Source organism: Ambystoma mexicanum, chromosome 9 (assembly GCF_040938575.1).
Source record: "Ambystoma mexicanum isolate Mex_15411 chromosome 9, UKY_AmexF1_1, whole genome shotgun sequence".
NCBI classification, from domain to species: Eukaryota; Metazoa; Chordata; class Amphibia; order Caudata; family Ambystomatidae; genus Ambystoma; species Ambystoma mexicanum.
Window position 1 is genome coordinate 131,562,789 of NC_090931.1, and position 24,943 is coordinate 131,587,731.

Below are 24,943 nucleotides of genomic sequence, written 5' to 3' on the forward strand. Positions count from 1 at the left end.
GTCAAGGGTCATGTGATGTCACTTCCGCTACCCCTGGCATTTTGTGAAATGACGTCCATGGGAAAATGCAAAATAGTTTTGCTGCTGTGTTGGTACATGTAAGGCAGACAAACCCCGTTTTATTGTGCAAATATTTTTCTAAGCGATTTTTGCTGAGGGATCTGGAGGTACTCACAGCTGTATCCAGAATCCAGAGGGGGGGCTTTTTGTGCTCACAATGCGAGGGTGTGTTGGCTCAAATGGTTATACAAGCTGTGGGAGGTATGCAAAGTACGGATTTATTTGTGTGTGCATTTGCAGATTTGTTTAATTAGTTTGTGGTGTCTTACTTGGTGTGTGTAGTAGGAGGTGGAAAGTCGAATCTATACAATATTCCTCAATTTTGCAGAATGGCAATTTGGCAACTTTTTAAAAAAAAAAATCAGATCAATATGTGGTACATTTGGGTATAGTATATAAGAGGGGGAATTGGAAGTGCAGGGGGGGGGTCTCCACTGTTTTTGCAGTACAAAATAAAAAATAAAAACAAAATTATAGCAAAATCACAAGACGACAAGCAGGAACAGGCAAGAGTGGGCACCGCAGGAGCAAGTCGCAAGAGTCAGCTTGCCCGAGGCATGAAGTGGATGGTGAAGGGAGTGCTGCAGCAGGATTTATTTTTTCTCCACTTCCTTGGTCTACTCCTCTGGCCTGCTGGTGCCTGGGAAAAGCTTTCCTAGGATTTAAGTCTCCAGCCATCTCATTTTATCAGCCAGAGAAGGATACAGGGTTCTTCTGGTTCATCCGCTATACAAACGTGTGACCTGCAGCTTGTACATAGACTGTGCAGCTGGTGCATGAACAAACTGAGGTACTTTACAAATGACATTCAAAGTACCTAGTTTACCAGATGGATGCAGGGCTCAGAATTATCCATTCTCGTTGCTCCGGCAGTCTTCCCTTCCACCAATGCGTGGCACCTCTGCACTATTACAAAATAAGGACCAGGCGCATGCAAGCGATTCTTGCTCCAGCCACCAAAGGGCCCCAGCGCAGTCCGAACTGCTAGGCCACATCTCCTGTGCACAGGAACACAAGCAAGCGCCGCCATGTGTTGGCCCTGTGGTCTGGCACTTCGGGCAGGACCTAGACTGATGGACCACCATAAAATGAAAAGGATGCCCAGAGTAAGTAGTGCGACTGGTTGATATCGATTATAGGTCTGCCCTCCATCACCTTTTGGTTTTAGTTTACCATATACTCACCGTTATGGACACACTTGCTTCCTACACCTTGGGACTAAAAGCAGCACAGCACCAAATCAGGTCCAACAAAGAAGGACCTGAAAGGGCCAAGGTGCGCACGGCAAGTATGGAGCATCCTCCCCTTTTCTCATTAGGCATCTCCCTCCCTACCTCTAGTTTCCCAACCTACCTAGAGGACACCTGTGTAGGAGCCCGGCACACACGAAGCGGTCATGGCTCAGACTTTTCATTAAAGACATTTATAAGGTCCTGTTTGCGTAATTGTTGGCAGAGCTTCTATGCAAACAGACGGTATCCGGGGTATTTGCGACTCAACTCTTGGAGGATTAAGGCACTCCCACGTCGAAATGACATTGCACTCCTATTTCATCAATGCCTCCCCTGCCCCAGGCAGGAGGGGCCTGCATGAAACAGGGGCCCCAAGTTTGGATGTTTGATTACAGTAGGCATTGCCCAAGAGACAGTCTTCATGCCCCCAGATGTGGGTGGCGGACAGGAGATGGAAACTGAGGTGGAGTCTCGGCAGAATCTGGGTTTCGCCAGCGCCAGAATCAACAGCGAGACAGAAAATGCAATGGGAGAGGCCAGAGTCCCGTGGAGGTGATGAAGAGGAGCAGCGAAATCCAATGAAGGCGCCCGTTTTTCCACTTCCGCTCAATAACCCTCAAGTTCATTTCTGGAGAAAGGCACCAAATGGCAAAGCTGATAGGGTTGGAAGTATATGGCAGCCCCTCCTGTGAACAATGGTAAAACCGGACCTCGATTTTCCTTCTAATGCTGAACCTATTGTGGTGAGCTGGTAATCTTTCCTCCTCAAGACTAGAGAGGTGGGGGTCACCACAACTAGCATGACATGCTTCCAACGGGCAGACCGGCCTGCCAGTGCCAGCGAATACACAGAAGTATGGCCCTGGCAATTTTTATAAAATAAGCAAATTGTAACCCAGCTCTGTTCGTCTGATCTCAGTGGACAAAAGACTAGCTACCATATTACCTTGGCCGCCAAGGCGTCCTAGCACGGGCCGGCAAGGCATCATCGCATGGGCACGGCAAGGCGTCATGGCATGGGTGCCAATATGAAATACAAGTCATTGGCACACATCCTAGCGTTATAAATGGAAACCCCTTCCTCTGACTTGTGATATTTACATGGCACACCTTTTCTAATGGGAATCTCCCTAACATGGAACATCGCCAAACTTTTACTACAGTTCAAGAAAGAAAACAACCCCTCGTCGATTCCCTTACGGCATTCCTAAATTCTAGCGTCCACTCCTAACCGAAAAAAATGGTGACCTGAACGCGTGCTGGGTAAACGCTGTCAGCAGAGCAAATCTGTAGACAACTGTCTTTCATAGTGGAGTGGAAACACCCCGAGGGAGATGGTTCCAGAATGCATCGGATGTGAAGGATGAGGTGCGGTTGTGCAAAGAAACCCTGTCCTCCTTTCAATAGGACTCGCACAATACTGCTGTGTAGAAACAAAGACACCACTCCTGGTTACATTCCAAAGGCCAAGCCCAAATGTAAAAAACATCCAAGTCAAGTGGAGACAATGCTGCATTGCTTGGACCTAAACCTATGCACTTCAAGGCACCAAATCCTTTATTTAAAAGAAGTCTTGATAAACCCTGAAAGGAATTCTAATTTCCTCACTATGTTTTAACCTTTGATCTTGCGCTGCCAGCTCCATTTAAAACAGTTAACGAAAACTTTAGATCGAAAATTAGAGAAAGAAATCTTTGGAGGAAGACTCCCGAGGCCTTCGCTGAACCTGCTAGCCAGCCCAAGACTTCTGAAGGCCCACAAACGAAGGAGACACACTCCCTCGTGCGTAACTTTACAGACATCCCTGCTAAGTTATCAATAAACTTGCACCTCTTGTAGACAATATTATAAAAAAACGAGGATCTTAGCAAAACTTGATTTTCGGCAGAAGTCATAAATTACAGAAAAGCCAAGAGATTGCAAGAAAGGTTATGGGGGAGGAATCCCACCCCCAGACACGCTTGCTGAATACAAGCATCCTCCTGCAGATGACAAACAAGCCGCCCTCTTTGCAAAAAAGGCGAACTATAATGCCAGAAGATCAAAGGCTAGTTCAGACAAAAAACGCAAAACCAACAAAAACCACAAAAAATAAAAAGAGTTATTCCAGAATTTCTAAAGTTGGAGGGAAAAGCATGTCCGCATATTGCTAGATAACAAAGCAATACTTGGTGGAAAACTATTCAAGGTGTTTTGCTTTCTAAAATAAAATCCCATCAAGAAACTATTAATATTGGTCGCTTAGATCTCTCTAATCATAGTGCACTCTCACTCCCCATTGATTAAGTTCTTATTTATGCTTCCGACACAGTTCCCATTTTCCCCCTCAACCTCCCTACTAAAGGTGGGCTCATCAGCATGTTTACCAGGCTTCATCCTACAGTCTGTGATGGTAGCATTTGTCCCGCCACTTTCATTATACTGTGTCTGGCACCCACTAATCGTATGAGCACCTGCGCTACCACTGTAGTTCCCCAATGATTAAAAAACGTGTGGATCACACCAATACTTAAGAAAGCAACCCTTGATCCATAGGATTTGGGAAACTATCGCCCCATTCAAACGGTTGAAGTTTCGACAAGGGTGTATACCTACAGCTACAAAAACTATCAAAAAAATAACGTATTAGGTAGACACCAGTCCGATTTCCGTGCTATGCATCGCATTGATACCGTGGTATGGAATTTAAGAGATCATTTGGTTGAATTAATTGAAAATGGTTAACGTTGCTTTGCTCAGGCCGTTCAATCTCTCTGCAGCTTTTGATTTAGTTGATCACTCCCTTTGGCTTGAGAGGTTCGGTAGACTTGCCAAGTGCTCTGATCATACAATTGCATGGATGGCTCCATTCCAGAGTCAAGATCAGCGTGGGACGCACCTGGGGCTTTCCAGGTGCAGCCTGAGGTTTTGACATGTGGTGTCCCTCAAGACGCCTGCCTTTCTCCAACACTTATTAATGTTTACATACGCCCACTCTTGGACCTACTGGATGGATGTCGGATAACACATGCCAATTTTGCTGACGATACTCAGCTCATCTTCGAACTCACAGGTGATTCCGATCTTTTTTTTTTATTATTAAATTTATTAAATTTTACGTATATCAAATCAACATATCAAATGCATCAACAAGAGAACAATTAAATTCATCACATCCAATACCTTCAAATACCACCACCACTCCTCATAACTGGAAATTTAACAAGAAACAATAGTATTACTCATCCAAAAATCTACCCACATTTGATCAAACAAGTTCATCTTTTTATCTCTGCGAAGAATTATCGTCTCAAACTTGGAAACCAGTCTTAAATCCTCCACCCACTCTGAATATGCTGGTCTCTCATCACATTTCCATTTCCTCAAAATTACTTTCTTAGCAGAGTTTGCAGTCCTGAAAAACCAATCTTCATTCCAATCTTGACACTGCTAACGTCAATAGAGTATGTGAGCTCATCCAAAACTGGATGGTTGTTAGCTCTCTTGCCCTTTGATAATAATAAAACAGAGCTTATGGTCGTAGGTTCGGGCCAATGACTAAGAAAAATTGATGCAAAAAATGAATAGGCAGTTGTTTGAGCCAAGTAAGCTCCCATGTGAAAACCTAGCGGTCCTACTCGACTCTGGGCCCTATATGAAGAAACGTGTTCTGCAGGTGAAGGCCTCCTGTGCCTATGCGAGTAAGCTCCTAAAGCAAATCAAGCCCTACCTATCCATTACAAACTTGTCCACAGTGGCCTCTGCACTTGACAATACAAGTAATGACTACCGCATAGTCTTTTAATTGGCACCACAAAAGACAATGTTAAAATCCTCATAGTGGCTCAGAATTGAGCCGCGAGAGCCGTATGCGGGAAAAGCAGACAGGACCATATAACAGAGGCTAGAAGAGCTCTAAACTGGCTCCCGGTCTGTCACCATATTACTCCCAATATACTAACCCTCACAGATATATATTTCAGGTAAAGCACCTGCGTACCTTATAAAGCGTATACATAAGGCACCTGTACTGCGAACCCTACATTCTAAAAGGCTTGATAAACTTACCACCCCAAAACACAAGTTAGAAAGCTTTGATAGCACAAGCTTGTGTGTGTGCTCCCACTCTCTGGAGCTCAATCCCGCACAGCATAAGAAAGATTCCCTGCCTTGCCAACTTTAAGAAGGCAGCTAAAACTCACCTCTTCAATTCTAAGGATTAACTGCCTCCTAACCCCCACTGACCTGACTTTCGTTACCCGATCTTGCTCCTTTTAGGTTTGTTGGTCTGCTGTCTTGTTTTTTTGTTGAGCGCAGAGGCCTCCGGTGCGCAATGTCCTATATAAGAAATTAAATAATAATTCCAGGCGCATGACATCCCCTCTACCCCCGGACATACCACCTCACAGAATCTCCCAAACCACCCGAATCATTGAAATCCCTCTTCTACCAGCTTTACAAAATACCTGGCACTCAGACAGCTCTCCTCTTGCTCCTCTCAAACTCAGTCCCCTGACTCCGTCACCAACCTTAAAAGACTGTTACCTGACCTCTCCCTCACGAGAGGAAACAAGTAGGAGTTCCACCCCCGTCGCAGCCCTGCACACTCTTCCGTCCCCTCTCCCAGTTTAGTATCCAAAACTCAGAACAGGGTCTCAACCCCTCACCCATCACACCACTACACCCACCAATACCCAGGGGTCTCTGATTTCGTGAGCTCTCTTCAGACAAACGCCAACAATACACTAAGCCTCCAGCTACAATACCCGGCACAGAGACCTTAGGCCCCCCCCCACCCATTAGAATCCTCTCCCCATCAAACAAATCCCAGCCACAACACCTTTCCAATCTGGCAGACCCTACCACACCCCGGTCACCCAGGGGATGCCCCACAGAGGACCTGAACCTCCACCAATGTCTGCACAACACAGGACCATAATTTCTACAGCAGAAACTCACTCCCTACAGGACCACCAGAAACCTGAGATCACGGGCAGCTCTCCTACTAGTCATCACCATCACAAAATCAACCAGAATAGGTTCCCATTATTTGGAGCTCGATCCCATTTAACATCTGCCACAGAGGATCACCTTGCTTTTCGGAAGGCACTCGCCCTTCTTTAACTTGACTGACCAAGTCCATCTGCTGAGTGGACCATCACCCCTCAGACACGTAGGTGGAGGCACCGATGAGTCACTTGAGGAGACAACTACACAGTACATAGCCAGCACGGAAAGGATTCCAATCAATCCGTATAATACGATTTGCAGCCCCTCATCGCAACTAGATATCAGCCTTGATTCTCTGGTATGTATAACACTCCATCTCAATGGAACTTGGCCGTATCCCTTCCAGGCAGAGCCAGCCACAATCCACTACTCTTTCCTAATGCACATTACCTCTGCCATTAGAATGCAGCAGAGTCCCACAAAAACAAAATGCAGTCCAGCTGGGCACATTATCAGTCTCCTTGACTCACCTACTCTCCTGACAGTCTACCACAGCACCCATCCACTAGCCAGATCTCTATGGGTCGCTAGCAGGGACTTGTCCGCCCCTCCTTTCCTTTGTGCTGGCTAAAATGCACACACACATTCTAAAATCCTCCTTTCAATTCTCATACCTCGGACTTCGGTCGTCTAAGGGCGTTCGCCCACATGGCTTGGAGGTCATACCAATGGCATCAGGTGCCATACAAATTCCATATAACAACCTAAATTCTAGGTGAAATTACTCAAGCACTCTTCGGCTCAGCCCCCTGGAACTTAATCCTAAACAAAGATGCTTGAGCAGGTCTGAACATCTAGAAAAGGTGTCCACAACCTTTAACTCGCCAGATGCCCATCAGCCAAAGGCAATAGTGGAAGGCCATGGGATTTGTAGTCCAAACCATAGAAGAGCTACAGGTTCCAGACCTCTATAGAGGCTTGAACACACAGTCTTAAGTTCGAGGAGCGATGACCTCTATGTTACATCAGGAGAATCTCGAACGGGAGGCGTTGAACGCAGAACACTATGATGTGTGGGGTCTGGCTGGGATCAAAATACAGAAACTAAGATCTGAAACGTTGGGGGGAGGGGGCGTTGAACACCACATTTTGCAAGAATAGGAAGTAAACAATAGGTTAAATGATATGCCTAGAATCACACAACATTTGGCCATGTGCAAAGGCTGGTATTAGAACTCGGATCTCCAAGGTCAGCGATACTCATTTTGTGCGCAGAGGTTCTTGTTACTGCTTAGCATGTTGCACAATACATTGTACTCCTTCATTAGAATATTGCAATCTTCTTGTTTCGGATTGGCTTCCTTAACCAGGCCTGCATGAAGCAGCAACTTTAAAGCTTTCTGCAGGGTTGACCCTCAAATTCCTCGCCTTTAGCCTTGAGACTTCTCACAGCCCCACCTGCTTCTGCCCACTTTAGAGTCCTCTTGTTCTCAAAACCTGCTCAATGGTTAACCCCAAAATGCATCAACTCTAAACAACTGTCGGCTCCCATGCTCAAACCCAGTGCACTTTCTAGAACCCATCAGGAAATCATACGAAGTAACCTCTCCCACTTGACAGATCGGAAACGCCAAGAAACTCTACATCCCCCTCCATGAAGCGGGATGCCCAAGAGATGTTCAATGTTTTGACCAAACTCTCAACATCACCCTTACGACCACCTTGCCGCCCCATGTTTCTAGAACACTAGCATTGCTGCCATCCTGAAAGACCCTTCTTGACCCTCAGTTCCCCACTTTCCAAAAATACTGTTGCCCGATTTCTAGTATCTCCTTCATGGCCAATAGAGAAAACCTCTCGGCTGCTTTTCATTCCTCCCTCCACTCTGCTGATGGTATGGCCCATGCACTCTCCTGGAACAACTCGTTCCTTTTCTCAAGACCCCAGATTCTTACTGTACCCCCTTTCCAGGTCAAGCTTCAACCCCCTCCATTGCACCGTTCCCCGGGCTCCTGGATTTCGCTGCTCCTCTTCATCACCTCCATGGGACCCTGACCTCCCCTGTTGCACCTTCGGTCTCACCGTTGTTTCATGCGCTGGTGTAACCCAGATTCTGCTCCACCTTGGTTGCACCCTTTCATGTCCGCCACCCACCTATGGAGGCTTGACGACGGACACAAAGTAAACAGTGAGGAAAGCAAGATCCTACTTACCAACTACAAGCCCCCAATTTTGGATACCAAAACATCTGGCTTCCACCACTAAAGCCTAAGATTACCCCTTCACAATCAGTCAACACTAGTTGAGGACCGCTCACTCATCCCCCTCCAAGGTTAACCCAGTAATCACTTCCTGCTTTTTCCACGTTCAGGTCTGAAGCAAATTCTCAACATCTCCAGGTTAGTTCTCAAACGGACTGTGGTGAAAGCTTAGATCTACTCAGGGCTCCACTAAAATAACAGTGTATGCCGCAACCTCCCCTCTCGCCGCATCCGCCAGCTGCAACATGTCCAAAATACGGCACGCAGACTCCTGCACCACCTCAGAAAGCGGGACTGTGGTGGGCCTTCCCGTTGTACCCTCTACAGACTTCAAGTCAAGTCGCTGCATACTTCCAACTGAAATCCCTCTGCATGGCTGAGGCAGCAGGGCATCTGCAAGGGTGGGCAATCAGGGGAAGCAGGGGCATCTGCAAAAGTGGGCAATCGAGTGGTTTGGAATTTTTGCTAGATTGCAAAATGGTGGAGGTGGTGCTCTCGCACTCAGAATGCGAGCTCTGCTAGGGTCCCTGCTGAACAATATAGTGGGCCCCTGTACTCTGCTGGGCCTGTCCGACTCAGCAGCAGCTGCTATGAGAATTGGCAAGATGGCAGCGACGGAGTAACATGTGCCTTTCTGAAAGCTGCTGGAATCAAAACAGCCATGGGCGGCCTACTGGCACACCTGTTCAAACCCTTTAACTGCCTTGTCTAGTGGCAGTACTTTGGTGAAGCGTAGCTATAGAAGCTACATCTCGTTAGATATAGCGGCATATGAGGAAATACAGTTAAAATTGCCAAAACCCAATCCGATGCCATTTTTACTCTCCACTTAGTTTTTCCAGTGACCTGCAGCCGCAAAGCAATTTTTTGTATTGCATCTGGCCTGTGGAGTGTCACCCACAATAGATGGTAGCTTGCCCAGGAGTGCTTGGCTATCGGCTGGGAACCTGCGACACTTTCCCAGGAGAACAGGCCATACCTTCTTTAGAGGTAGGAGGTTCAGGGGGCCCTCATAATAGGGAAGTCCGACCAGGAAGATAATTACTGGAGACCCTTTGATCTGAGGTAGGCACGTGATTGTTGGGGAGGGGGAGGGAGGACAGTGCTGTAATGGAGAGTAGCCAGCCATCTTGGATTTACCAGGACCCCATTTACTTCCCAAGACCTCAACTGCCAATTTTTGCACACAAGGCACTATTGGAGCCGACAAAAGAAATAATCCTTGTTACAGTGGCAAGGATTGCCTCCTTACAGAAGGATTGGCCCAATCTGCTGTGGGAAAGTGACTATAAAGACGCCAAACCCTTTTCTTATTATTCGAACCATCATCTTGCGTCATCTTGAAGAATTATCTTGGACTTCAAGATTCACTGCAAAATGGTTCGATAGAACCCTGCCCAAAGCCCCATCCACTGCGGGAAGAAGGACCACGGAAGGTGCAGACCAGCTCTCTAATGGCTGCTAGGGAACATTTGAGAGGACCTGCTGAAGAAAAGCCTGACCGTAGAGTGGCATCCCTGGGCATGTATATGGCAACCTGCCCATCTTGTAGGGCAGAAGACGTACTCACCTTGTCACAGGACCCGACATAATGACCGACAGCATACCAAAGACCAAAAGAAGCTAACTTGTTGGGAGACTAGCGCAAGACTGTTGACGAAACACCAATAGCAGTCCGGCCAGAGGAGCCGCGCTCTCCATGGTGGCCGCCATGTTCGTATGCACACATTGTGGCGAAGGCCCCGCCCCCTGCAACGTGAGAGCGCAACGGGACAGGTGCTTTTGGTCGCCATGGTAGCACGTCCCCACAGCTGCATGCCGGAAGCTGTTAAAAGCAAGCTTCCTATTCATAAGGTACATCGTAAAACAGCACACCTTATTCTTACCGCATTCTGCACTTGTTTCCAATTTAGCCTTGCTACTGCCTTGTTCCTTTGCTTCCTGCTCCTTGCTACCTTCCCATTGTAACCTTGCCTGCCTCCTTTCTCTTGGCTCTGCCTTGCATGCCCTTTCTCTCTGCCTCGGCCAGCCTTACTCCTCTCCCACGCCAGTCATCCTGGTTCTCCTTCCGTACCTGCACCTCATGGCTACCAGCTGGTTATCATCACCGAGTACCAACCTGCCTTTGCCAGTTAGAGTGGATTCCTGCAGCTACGAACATTGTCCGGCTTCACTGTCAGTGCTGTTGGGATGGATATTCCAGTCCCATGTCCCCCCCAAACGATTTAGATTAAGAAAATATAAGAGTGCATCAGGAAATGCATGTGCACGACTGCAGGGTTGTGGAGCACTGAACGTGGGAATAACAAATTTAGTGTTTTCCAATAGTCAGCGAAACCTAGGTAGGCCTGAATATAGGGCACGAGTGATATGAAATGTAGTGTATAACAATGCAAACGTAGGCCCTAGTGCCCGACGCACAAAAAAAACGGAGGTACCGCCATATTTAAAGTGGGTCCTAGTTTGCTGCAGGTGATGGCAACGAGGTGGGAATAACTTTGATATCCCCAGCAGGGAAACCACACGTAGAGGCCGAAAGGCCAGACACACAAAATAACAATTGTATCAAGCTGTAGGCCTGCGGAACCCAAAAGGGATGTGAATCGCCACACACGGACAGGGCTACAACCGTCCCAGAAGGACTAGTCCATGGGAGCCGGGGCAATGATTTCAAGCTGCTTAAAGTCCGGTCCATATTTAGGCCCCTTGCACCCTCCAGAATATGGACTGTGCCTTTTGAACTGCCAGATGCCCACAAAGACCCCTACATCCATCAGACTATAGCTGATTAGTGTGGTTTCCAAGAGACCCAGGAAGGACTCCCAGGAGGGGCAGCCGATAAGGGGGACGGAGGGGAACAAGGAGTGAAACATCCTGTGATTTGTTCTACAAGGAGCATGAGGTGAGGCCAACAAATGTAGTCCTGCTATTGGGGGGGGGGGGGCATGATTGGGCCACCCGTGTGTCTGGGATGTAGAGAAGTTCTTATTTATTCTAAAGTACCAATCCACGGAGCTCATGTTAATGACCAGGTGCATGTCATGTGACTATGCCCGCTGGAAGGGTAACATCATGTAACTTGCCAATCAAGTAGCAGGGAACGAAGGTGATGGATTAGGAGACCACGCGTTAGAGGGCTGGGGTAGGTTTAGATGTGGCTAATTGGTCAAAGGACTAGTAATAAGCATCTAGGCGGTAGCAATGAGGGTGGTGCGATAACACTGTATACTGGTTGTGTCATGAGTGACGATTATTAACTGCTTGTATTCATTGAACTAACCCAAAAAGCGAGCTCTGTGGCAGTTGGGTTCAATCAGATTGTGCCCCCCTGCCCTCCCTGTTCGGTGCCCATATGCTTCTGGGCCACTCGGTAGCGTCTAAAAATCTAAAGTAAAATAAAGTAGGGCACCCTCCGTCACCTTTTTCCTTTTGTATGCAAAATAAATCTTGTTTTCCTTGCAAAGAGGTGCACAGAGCTTTTTTGGCTGCTTGGTAGGAGGTTTACTTTACAGTGCTCTGCTGCACTGTCCCTGGGCCACATTTCATCACCCCAGCATTATCATCCACACAGAAACAACTGCTCCTCATGGAACAATCTCCTCTCTGTTCCTGGTGCCCCCAGAGCACATTCTGGAGGGCGTTCCTTCTCAGTCCGCTCTCCGCAGCTGTGGACACAGCCCTCTCGCGAGATTTGCTCCATTAACGACCACCTCCACTTCCGCAAGGCCCTAGAACGCGGTTCATTGGCCGGAACACGAAGATACTACTACGGTGGTAATGTCACGCTTGACAAAAATCAGGCGAGCAAGACACCCTGGCTATCTCTCTTGCTTTATGACGGCCGGTCAGAGCTTTACGGCCCTGGCTCACACTCACAAGGGCTGGGCTGGCGGAGGCAGGCTCGTACCAGGCACTGGGCCCAGAAGGAGAAAGGGTCGCCTCAGATGGAAGCAATATTTCCGGTATCACGAGCCAAGGCATTCAGGACCGAGCATTAAAAAGTGAGGCATAACGCAAGCAGTGCGCGCACAGCCATGTAGGGGACACTCATTAAAACAAAACTTTCATGTGATGTGGTGGCCAGCTGAAGGAGGCTGCAATAAAAAAACGTGAATGATAAAAATAAACACAAACATGGGCTCTATTAATGAATCGAGAGTTGTAGTAGGGGGTGGGGGGAATATGCAAACATTGTTCGTTAAAGCAGGAGGCTCACCGATTAGCCGACAGCATTTTAGGCACTTGGGGGGTAGAGAGGGGGCGGCAAGGACATGTGAAAAGGAACCCACCCTGGTGGGTACTATTTATGAGCAGGACACATGAGGACCCCTTTGTCAAAGGCAAAAATCTTAGCTATACCCCGTTTCTACTTCAATGTTTCACTTTAAACTTCATTTCTTAGGGTAACTATTCAGCACCCATTTAAGCAATCATGCAATGCTTTTAAACACTGGGCTTGATGCCATCTCAACAGACTCCCGCTGAGAAAGCCAGTTTATGTCAACGCAAAAAGCACTTTTGTACAGCGCCCAGCTGCCATTTCGGATGCCCGGATGATTCACTGGTAATCTTCATTAATCCTCGTCCCACTCTTCCTCGTCCCAGTATTTAATTTTAGGGTATGTTCTACTTCCAGGAACAATCTTATAAGCCGACCTCTTCTGGCCCCTCCCATTGCAGAAGTATAACCTCCCACTCACCAAATCCAAGGCAGTAACACCAAAGCCAAGAAACTGGCAACTTCCGCCGACGGGCGGAAGGCACGGAAGGGTAGTTCGTACTGGGTCGAGGAAGAGCAGGACTAGTAATAATGAAGGTTACCAGTAAGTAATCCGGGCATTACCTCCACTTCCTTCTTCCTCACCCCAGTACTTACCTTTGAGCCATACCAAATCAAAACAGGAAGAGTGCCCATGCACACCACAAAAGCAACAGCCACCAAGGGTAATGCTAAACCAACCCAACACCAATTTATTAATGGAAGAAAACCAGCAGGAAGACGAAGACCTCGGCCACCACCTCAACCAGAAACAACCCCCAGAACCTCCACGCCGAAGGAAGTAGAACGGGCTCCTTCACATTGTGCTGCTAATGATGGATGAAGGTGTTGCGAGTAGCCCACGTGGCTGCCTGGGAAATGTCGAGTAAGGGCCGCCGGTTAGCCCAGGAGGCCGCCGCCTCCCTAGTGGACCGGCCCTGAACCCACCCCGCCGGGCAGATACCTGCAAAATCATAGGCAAGGAAAATCAAGGATGTAATCCAGCAGCTGATAGTAGGAGTGGAAGCCTTGCGTCCATAGCCACCAGCCCCAATGGTGACCAAAAGATGGTCAGTGAGCCGAAAGGACTCGGTCTGGAAAAGATGGTGCAGTACCACCCGCTTGACATCCAAGCAATGCCAAGCCCCCCTCCTCAGGCGAGGACCAACAGGGAAGAAGAAGCACCTCCTGTGACCAATGGAACTGAGAGGACACCTTACGCACAAAGGAAAGGTCACACCGCAGGAGCAAGGCCTCCTCCCGGACCACCAAAAACAGGGGTCAGCACATGCAAGCCACAATCTCCCCCAGACAGCGAGCTGAAGTGACAGCCACCAAAAAGGTAGTCTTGAGAGTTAACCACTTCAGCTCGACATCCTCCAGATGCTCAAAGGGAGGCAGTTGCAACATAGTCCGCACCAAGGCAGGTCCCACAGAGGATCTCCAACCGGACCCAAAGGACGAGAGTCCGCCACCCCCTTCAAGAACCTAGAAACAAGAGCTCTTCCCCCCCCCCCCCCCCTCAACCAGAGGGGACCAGAAAACACAGAAGGCCCGTACGGGGAGTAGGGACCGCCAACTTCTTCTCAGCCCCCTCATGGAGAAACTGCAAACGTCAGGCAGCCCACAGCCTAGAGCCAAAACACCCCTCAGGGAAAACCAAGACAGAAAATTGGCCCAATTACGGTCCTAAGACTTATTTATTTAGGATTTATAAAGTGCGAACTATAGCCAGAGGACATCAAGGCGCTGATAAATAGCAGTTTTACAGGACAGAAAAAGCCACAACCTAAGGAGCAGTGAGAGCCAAAAAGACGAGTCTTTAGTAACTTCCTAAAAGGAAGGGATACTGTCTGAACTCTTGGATGCAATGGCGAGGCGTTCCATAAAGTAGGTGCCAGTACCGAAAGGATCGGCCCCCAAGACGCTTGTAAACGAAATTTAGGAATTTGCAATTTTGATCGCAAGCTTCTGGCGGGATAATACCTGGCCAGTTTTTTCCTTAAATAGTGAGGCCCCACATTATGGAGAGCTCGATGCACGGTACATAAAATCTTAAACTCATTCTCGCCCCGACTTGAAGCCAGTGAAGCCGAAGAAGAAGAGCAGCGGAAGAGGTTAATCGCGGAGATTGAAGAGCAAGTTGGGCCGCCACATTTTGGGGAACTCGAAGTCTCTGAATTTGATACTTGGGCTGTCCTAACTAAATACTGTTGCAGTAATCTGAAGACCCCATTATAGAGGAAGTTACCAGGTTAGTGCAATTTTCCAGAGGGAGCAAAGGAAGAATTTTCCGCAGGGCTTTCAATTTTCCAAAGCCTGCCCCATCATATATGGCAGAGATTTGGGCTTCACGCGAGCTATCAGATAGGAGTTTCACGCCCAAACATTTAACAGACGCACAGGTACCGGGCAGGGGCCAAGAGATTCTGGCCAGAATTGTGCACGCCACAGGGGATCGCTACCTTTAGGACCAACCACAAGCACCTCTGTTTTATTACCATTTAACTGGAGCCAGTTGGCTGCCCTCCACGAGCCCACTCTGTCCAGACAGTCACCCAACTGGCTGGGTGGCGCAATCAAGGGAGAGTCCAGTCGGAGTATCAACTACGTGTCATCTGTTTAACAGTAAAAGAGCACACCACAGTCAGATGAGATTGGCCAGCATACGCGCATACAAATTAAATAAAAGAGGGTACAGGGCCGAGCAGCTGGACCAGAGAGAAGAAGCATCCCTGGAAAGAGACCGTCTGAAAACGACCCTCCAGGAAAGACTTAAACAAAGCCAGGATCGATCCTATAAAACCCACCTGCTCCAGTCCAGCCAGCAGTATATGGTGGTCTACTGTATCGAAGGGCACAGAGAGATCAAGGAGAAATGACAACTTCAGTCTCTGTGGTTCTGCAGCAGCCGATAGCATGACAGGTTTCCGTCCCAAAACGGGACGGATATCAGACTGGTATGGATGGAGACAGGCAGTTTCTAAAAAATCTCTAGATTTGCGGCATAATAACCACCTCCATCACCTTCATAATAGCAGGAAGCAGAGAGATAGGCCTAAAATTGCCCGAGACTCGTGGATCCAAGTTGCATTTTTTAAGAAGTAGCAAAACCACTGCATGCTTAAAGGCATCCGGGACCACGCCGCAAGAAAAAGAACGCTGTATGGCAGCAGTCAGCATGCTAAGGGCACTCTGAGGGAGAGTTTTCAGGATGCGAAGAGGGACCGCGTCACAAGGCGATGCAGATTTGAGGCCAAGCAGAGCAATCTGAATAGAGGTTTCATCAATATGATCTAGTTTAAATAGCTTAACCCCAAGCTGCTGGGCTGTGTCAGTGTTCAAGCCCTTTAATCCAGTGCTCCCTTCACGTTGCCGATCCTTGATGCCCTTCCGAATCTCAAGAATTTTTTCTGAGAGAAAGGTGCTCATTTTGTTGCACCTAACCTGGGCATCCGGTGAAGGAACAGAGGTCCCCACAGGGCACTCAGAAATCTCTTTAGCTACTCTGAAGAGTTCACGTGAAGCACATGCTGCTTCAGTGATTCTTGCGGCATAGAGGACCTGGGAAGCCTCTGGACAGTCCCAGTAACAGCTGCCGAAAGGCCTAGCGCCTGCAGACCCCTCCTCTCAGTTTCCATACCCCCCCACCAGAGAGAGAAGGGGGGAGCGCCCACCCTCAAGGGAGGCTGCCAACTGAGCATCACCCACAGAGGAGCCAACTGCATCTCCAGAAGACATGGGAACAACACCTGTCGTGGTCAGTAAGGGACCACCAGGATAAACACCCCCAGAGACAATCTGATCCTGCAGATGACCCTTGGAGTCAATCGGAGGTAAGGCATAAAGAAATCCTGGGGGCCATGCCAAGGAAAGACCATCCACATCCCCAGAGCCCTGAGGATGGAGTCCTGGTGCAAAACTGGGGAAGCTGAGCTTTGCAGGGCGAGACAAAGTGGTCCAACCAGGGACTTCCAAACCGCTGACACCTCCAGAAAAACCTCAGGTAAAGGGACAGCTCCCCAGAGACCGGAAAAACCCTGCTGAGATGGTCTGCAGTCACAATCACCACCCCCCAGATGTGGACCGCCCACAAGGAGACCCGGCGAATCTCTGCCCAGGAACCAATGGCCAAAGCAAGATCCTCCAAGGAGCGGCACCTCGTGTCCCCCTGATGGTTGACATAAGCCAGGGCAGCAGTAGTCTGTCTGAACCAGATCGAAGGTCGGAAGACCACCAGGACCCGCTGAACAGCAGCCAACTCCTTCCAATTGGAAGACCACCCCAATTCCAGAAGAGACCAATGCCCCCGATGAGGAAAGTACAGGAGAGTTGTCCCCCAGCCCAGGCCACTGGCATGGGTGGCAAGCATGATTGGCAATGTCGAGGACAAGGGCACAACCCTGTGGAGATGAGACAGGACCAACCACCAGCGAAGAGATGCCCACAGGCTAGGAGAGACCAGGACAAGGGAGTCGTACAGAAGGGATACCAGGTTCCAGTGGGACAGACGAGGGTGCACCAACGGTCTTAAATGCTGCAGGGCCCAGGCGACCAGAAGGTTGCTGGCCGAAGCACAAGGCCTGCGACTGAGAACTCTCAGGAGTGACTGCAGCCGGGAGGCCATGTCCAGCGGGAGCCGAACCAACCCCTCCCTGGTACCGAACTGGGCCAGATGAATTGAAGAGTCTGCCAGGGAGACAAGTGTGACTTCGGAAGATTGAGTAGAAACCCCCACTGGACCAGAGCACGGCATACAAGGCGCAGATGCATCACCGCTTGAAGCCGGGTGTGGGCCCGGACCAACCAATCATCCAAGTAGGGGGGACACCTGAATCCCAGCGAGGTCTAAAGAGGCCACCAGGGGAGCCAACAGCTTTCTGAAGACATGAGGTGCCTATTTGAGACTGAAGGGCAGAATGCAGAACTGGAAGTGGTATGGCCCGACAGCAAACCTCAGGAGCTGCGGACAACTCTGGTAGATTGGGACATGGCAATAGACGTCCTGTACGTCGAGAGAAACCAGCCAAACCCCCCTCAACGCTGCCCGAATGACAGACTGGAGGGTCTCCATCTTGAAGTGCCAAGATCGAACCAAGGCATTCAGTTTGCGTAGGTTGATGAGACAAAAGGAGAGACCTCCAGGCTTGGGGGACCAGAAACAGATGGGAATAGACGCCAGACGCCTTCTGGCCCGATGGTACTGGGACCACGGCCTGCTTGTGAAGGTGGTCCAGGACAGCCCAGTGCAAGGAAGTCCAAAGTCCCTGGGCAGGGGAGTCACCTGGACACCGGACTGGGGGTGGCGGGAAATCAAATTCCAGCCGGTAGCCCAGGCGAACTGTGGACCGGGCACAGGAGTCAGAAGACCAGACATGAGAAGAGCGTGACAAACCCCGCACCCCGCCCCCACCGGCCATGACTGGGCATCAGGTCTTCTGAGGCTTGGGGAGGGGGACCTCGGATGACGGAATGGACCCCTGAAACCGAGCTTCCTCCGATCCGTCCCGGGACGAGGGCCATAAGACTTGCGAGGAGGACAGAAACCACAAGCTGATGCAGGAGCCACCATCTTTACAACTTGTCGGCATGTTTATCGGCCTTAAAGACCCGGTGAACCTTGGACTCTAGAGCGCCTCCAAACAATTTCCGACCCTCAAAGGGGAGTTTCAAGGCAGCAGGCTTCTGGGACCCTTCTGACTTCCAATCCCTTACACCCATCGCCATTGCGGTCCCCCGAACACCATCGCAAAACAGGTCCGACATATATTTGGTCTGTTGCTGCATATCAGACAGGAGCTGGGAAAAGTCAGTGCCATTCGTCAAGGCCTGTCGCAGTCCACAAAAGCCAGCCAACACCGTATCCATGGCTTAGGACCCATAGGTGCAGGCACGCAAAGCCAGATGGGACCCTCCCAACCCCACTTTCCTTCTTTGAGAGCGAACGCGCTGGGAACACTTCTGTCCCAAGCGCGTCCGCTCCCGATGGCCGCCATGGAAAGGGAAAACGGACTCCAATGGACTCTGTATTCTCTTCTACGACGGCCATTTTTGTGACTTTTTTTTCTGTTCCGACAGCTTTTCGGAACAGAAAAACAATGCTATTAGTACCCTGGTCTTGCGGGTCAGGGTACTAATAGCAATAAGCCCTGAGCCATTACAGAGTCAGGTAATGCCCCGGGGCATTCGTTAAGGCCCTCGCTTCACTCCGGTCTGTAACTATGGGCCCCGGGCCATTACCCGACTCAGAAATGCCCCCGCGGCTCGCAGCTTATTGCTTAAATAGACCCAAGCCGGATTCCACTTCACTGAAATTGTGCGGAAAAATCGGCTTCTACAACAGACGTTTCGGGTCAATTCACTCAATGTTGAATGTTGCGACTACACCCCTGTTGACTTCCCTCAGAACGTGGGCTTAATTTGCAGTCACTGCTTCCCGACAGCACCTATCACCTGCCTCTCCTATCCGAAGACAGTACACAATTGCCCGTTAACCCTTCACATCCCAAACTAGGATTTAAGAGCGTTATTGTTCGCCCTGCCCGAATGCTCCATTTAAAGACTCCCAGGGAATGTTCTGATATCATAATGGCTTTAGAAGAAAGGGGGTCGGGACCTCAACGCTCTCCATAGGTTGATGAAAGTTGACAAAAATACATTCGTTAAAACCTTTAATAGGCAAGGCACGTTCAACCACTGTGGCTACAAGGCTCCCCCCTCCCCCATTAGCCCACTCCAAGTAACAGAGAACACGCTGTACTCCACGTCTGATTGCGCTTCTGTGTGCTTTGTATTGTCACAATGAGTTTGCTCAAAACACATCCACCGCACTTGGTGCCAAATGGGAGGAATAAAGCACACTTTCAGCAAAAGAACACAGTCCTGTTGTATCACAATTTTTGCTCAAGTGCGACACTGTGTCTTCCTGCTTGACAAATGTCTGCAAACTTCGGCCCTCCGTGTGTTTCGGACTACAACTCCCATCAGCCCTAGCCAGACTAGGCAATGGAGAGAGATCATGGGATTTGTAGACTAAAACAAAAGCCACACCTGGAGGGTCAGAGGTTGCATGCAGGCTGTATCAGAACATGTCTTTAGTCGTCATATACAAAGCTTCATACCACAATTGTACCACAAAGGAAAAGACTTCCACACCTGGAACAAAGTAAATAGACCAGACCGGTTGGGCAAGAAGCCATAACATTTCTCAGACGAACGGAACTTAAAAAGTATACAATTCAACGATTTGAAGGCATTTTGTTCTCTTAGTACTGACCAAGACAACAAGCATTGGCAACACCAACAGTTTGGGCTTTTGTGTAGGCATGGGAAAGGCACCTGCCAGGCACTGCCGTTGTGGTTTTAACTGGCCACTGGTGGTAGCAAGCGCAACATGATGCGAGTAGATTGGCATTTAATGGAAGTGCCTGGCAAAGTCCTAATACTTATACACAAGGCAAAACTGTTGGCTTTGCCAATGCTTGCTTTCAGAGGACTTCAGAGAAGTACACTCATAGTGCTTATAAATCGAGTGGCTGAAGGTAGACACGGTTTTGACAGTTTTATTACAGCAGAAGACTGCTTTGGAAAAACACTGGCAGGCAATGGAGCACATCGTTTAATGGCAAGGCTTGATAAAAGTGATCTGAAAGTTCCCACCAGGGGGTGTTTTGGGCGGGGAGGGTCAGGAACTGGGTGGGAATGGCCATAGAGATTAGCATGGCCATGGGCGGTCAATGGGTGGGCAAATATCCAAACACCTACATGCTTTGTGTCCCCCCCTTCCTTGTGTGCCATTTCTCCCTACCTGTACTGGAATGCTATGGGTGTGGCTTGAAGGTGGCAGGCTAAGCCACATAATAGCTCAAACTTAAAAACAACTCCAGCTTGATGCATATGAACATCACACCCCCATACTCGGGGGTTTAATCGCCTGCAAGTAAGTTCTGCGGGTTATGCACTTGCGGCCGCGATCTCTGTGCAGCCTGCAAGCACTGGTTTAAGTGCTGGCAGGGCCTACTCTACCAGTCATCCCTGTGGAGGCGATAGAGTACCTCCAAGTCGCATAATCACACCATCCTCATTGTTGGCCCCAAAGAACTGCTTAACAAAGTGGACCCGCAATACCACACATTCATCATTGTCAACACACCTATTAAAAGTATCCCCAGCAGTCAAAACCCTTGGGGTCTTCATTGCTTCAACCCTACCCATGACACGCCATGCGAGTGCGATTGCATCCTCAGCGTTCACTGCTAAAATCATTAATGCCGGGAAACCATACATATCCAAGAGCAACCATTTAGCAATAGCGAGAGCCACAATTAGTGTGAAACTTGACTATTGTAATGCCCCACTCCGGGGCACGTCCAACAAAAAACCTCCATAGACTACAAGTCACACAAAACATCGCTCTCAGGACTGCCCTTAGCATTCCTAACACGGAACATGTCTCTCGGGCAAGGAGGGAAGCACACTGGTTACCAGTCACGGAACGGATTCTATGCAAAACTATGGCTATCACACAAATACATCTCACGCACTGCACCGCCCTACCCAACAGAAAAAGAGGACTCCTCTCTCCCCCTCCAGACCCATCCGCTCACACCACGCAGAACAGGATGTCTGTCCCCACATTCAAAAGAGCTAAAGCTGGGGGGGAGCCAGTTTCCAAACACTGGAACGCTTTACCCACAGACCTTAGAATAGAAGCGACCTACACACAGTCTTCAGGAAAGCTCTTAAAACTAAACGGTTCAATTAAGCTACGCTATTCTGTTCCAATGTATACCCCGTTACCCTATACGGTGTACTGTACCCTACTCTAATGTATGCACTGTCACTTCCCTGGAACTAAGCAATTTTTTTCTGCAACAGCGCCGATTGTGCGCTTCACAGATGGAAATAAAACATGAATCTATTATAACAGCACTTAGAACAAGGAGTCCCGTGTGAGGTGCTATACAACCTGGTAGGCAGGGGCGTTGCTAGCGGGGGGCTAAGGGGGCTGTAGCCCCTGATCCTTTGGTTGTAGCCCCGGATAGAATCTCAGGAGCTACAGCCAAAAGACTAGCTCGCTCCCAATCTCAACAGTTCCAACATCAGCGTAGCCCCGGGTCTTTTCCAGACCTAGCAACTCCCCTGCTGGTAGGGTAGCTTGCGTGAGAGCATGGATCGCTCAGTGGGTGGGCGCATGATGTAAAAGATCAGTGGATCACAATTTCGACTCAGCCTTTCAGCATTTGGAGGTCCATAAAATACGTGCCACAGAGAGTTGGCCTACTATTTACACACAAGAAACAAACCAGTACGTGCTGTGCATGATATACAACGCCCCCATGCTCCCCGAGAGGAGGGTCATATCCTCGTGATGTTCCTGTGACTGGAGCACACGGGACGTACAGGTGAGGCCAGCAATTGCACACCTCGCTTGTCACGTGTCTCATGCGGGAGTCCCATGCAAACACTCTGCCCTCTCTCTCACTGGCGTGAAGAGTCACTTGGAGGCACGCGACTTCCTGGAGCGGCCGCACCTGTCACCGTGTATATTTAGACCACCCCGGGCCCAGTTATAGGGAGACAAAGGACGGACGCACCAAGCACCACCTGTGGCGGCACTGAAACAGGTGCGGCCTGGAATAGGAGTCCAAAAGAAACTCCCACATATACCCGGAAATGCCACAGCCAAAGATCACCCTCCTCGAGTCACCGGACTCTTGGCAGGGCTTGACCGAGCATTGCTTTGTCCAGGCAAACCTCGAACTGTTAACACTCAAAAGTTCACAATCGTAGCAGCCACGGTCAGATGACTCCATGCCAAAGGGCACAGCCGATTCCAGTCCTGCGCTTTATCTAGTCCATGAAACAAAACTACAACTCCCAGAATGCAATTCACTGAGAAGTGAACGTCTATGGCAGGGGCGATGCTGTACCGGGAGGCATAGGTCTCAGTGGCGGGTGGAAATTGCACGTTTTCATAGAGACCCGTTTAACCCCTAACTGGCCGCAGTTTCTGGCAGATTTAAGAGCTGGGGCTTGAGAGACAGGGAGTTGAAATGATTTGCCCAGGATCACACCGTTTTGGTCAAGTGCAAGGAAGTTGGTATTACATCACACAGTGTGCGTTTTAGACACGAGGCACACACTCCTAATTTTCTTGGCAAACTCTCCTTAAGAAGTCTCCTGATATAACATGTTTTTTTTGGACAAGGAAGAACACAGGCTCATAAATGCCAAGTGAAACCTTGAGCCAATCCTGTATTTTAACTTTGCATGATGGGACGTATAGGTCTATTCTTAGAATGAGAAAAATGAAACTACAAGTCCCAGAATGCAATTGTCATTGTCACACGTGCTCGCTGTCCTGATTTCAGATACACTCCCATATGATAAGTGGAATGGAAACTAGACACGGGTGGTAAAGGTCTAATTGACTTCCTAGCCCAGAACCTGCCAGTTAGCTCTTTGTAAACATGAGGACTGAATGGGCGATATGCCAATAAAATAGCTTAGCAGCTTAAGCGAGTGCTGCTGCGCTCTGAGTGTGATCTGCGGGTCGCAAGTTCGAATCCCGGCAAGGCCAACTCAGCCTTTCACCCTTCCGGGGTCGATGCAGGAGTACCAACTTCAGGTTGGGTGATAACCGCATGCAAATAGGTTCTCTGTAAAGCGCTATATTAAGAATATACCATTATAAATATCCCATCCAGTCACACCAAGGTGAACGAGACCCCCTCCCTTGTGTGGGCTTTACGAGGTCTGGAACAAAAACTAATGTTTTAACAGAATACATGTGGATTACCAGGTGTGAGGCGCTATGCAATTCAGAGTGAGCCATTTTTACTTGGCACGGGGGCTAGTCCGCGAATCAAAACGCAATGAGTGATACTGGGCTCTAAAGTGTGATACTCAACCCCAGTGAGGTTTCCAATTATGAGGTGTACAAGTCAAATCCAACGAGGGAGACTCCAATAAAGTAAATGGGACCAATTGAAGCTGTCCATGGGGGAGGCTGTCTCCCCTATCGGTATTTGCTCCCCACTGCACACCAAGTACTTACATGAGTTTTCTAATGGTGCTCCCCATCTTGCCCCTTCCTCCATGGAGGGGCGGGTGCTCGTCTGGGTGTGCCGCGGGGCTCAGTGGGGTGCAGCAGCCAGCACCTTGCACAGCAGCTGTGAGCTGCGGCGTCCAGTCAGGGGTCACGCCTCTAGGAGCTGGAGCAGCATTTCCTGGGTCTCAGTGCAGGGGAGGCTGCCGAGGGGTTGCTCCCTGGCGGAGACGCCGGATTAGTTCGAGTTTCTTAAATTAGAGAAGTTCGTATAAAGTCCGCCCGTGTGATCTACTCTGGCCCGTGCAGGGTCCGGCCTCCAGGACGGTCTCCCCCTGCCTGGAACCGCCGCTTCTGCTTCCTGCTCCCAGCCCCGCACTTGGCCCACCCTCGAGCGTCTGCAAACCTGCGCTGGGCGGGAGGGGCCGGGCGGCTCCCGCCTCCTTTGGCCACGGGATCCGGTCCAGGACACCTGCTGGAGGCGCGCAGGAAAGCTTCCGCCTCCCCTGAGGCTTGTGGGTGGAACCCGCTGGAGGGGCTATGCCAAGATTCCTTGCCTCCTGCTGCCCCTGCCACCTGCCTTCCTCACTCACTGTCCGCACCTTACCCATGCCACCCAGTCCAGGGAACCGGGCAAGCTTCCTTCCACCCACGCCACCCAGTCCAGGGAACCAGGCAAGCTTCCTTCCACCCCACACCCTGTCCATACCTTACCCACGCCACCCAGTCCAGGGAACCAGGCAAGCTTCCTTCCACCCCACAGCCTGTCCATACCTTACCCACGCCACCCAGTACAGGGAACCGGGCAAGCTTCCTTCCACCCACGCCACCCAGTCCAGGAAACCAGGCAAGCTTCCTTCCACCCCACACCCTGTCCATACCTTACCCATGCCACCCACGTCGCCCAGTCCAGGGAACCGGGCAAGCTTCCTTGCCTCCCACAGCCTGCTGCCCATGCCACCTTCCCTCCTCACTCACTGCCCACACCGTACCCATGCCACCCAGTCTAGGGAACCGGGCAGGCTTCCTTCCCTCCCACAGCCTGCTGCCGTGCCACCTTCCTCCTTGTCCATACCTTACCCGTGCCACCCAGTCCATGGAACCAGGCACACTTCCTTCCCTCCCACAGCCTGCTGCCCGTGCCACCTTCCTC

At 49.8% G+C, this 24,943-nt stretch overlaps 1 protein-coding gene across 2 annotated transcripts in view; it reads right to left on the minus strand.

The window, feature by feature from the left end:
• Nucleotides 1-24,256, minus strand: part of C9H11orf52 (chromosome 9 C11orf52 homolog) — a 208,442-nt gene extending 184,186 nt beyond the window's left edge. The window contains exon 1 of one of the 2 annotated variants that reach the window (XM_069614297.1): nt 23,800-24,256. In XM_069614297.1, the coding sequence (XP_069470398.1) occupies nt 23,800-23,842 (43 nt within the window). In that variant the 5' untranslated portion in view covers nt 23,843-24,256. The remainder of the gene's footprint in view (nt 1-23,799) is intronic. The other variant, XM_069614296.1, reaches the window with a different exon arrangement.
• Between the last annotated feature and the right edge of the window lie 687 nt (nt 24,257-24,943).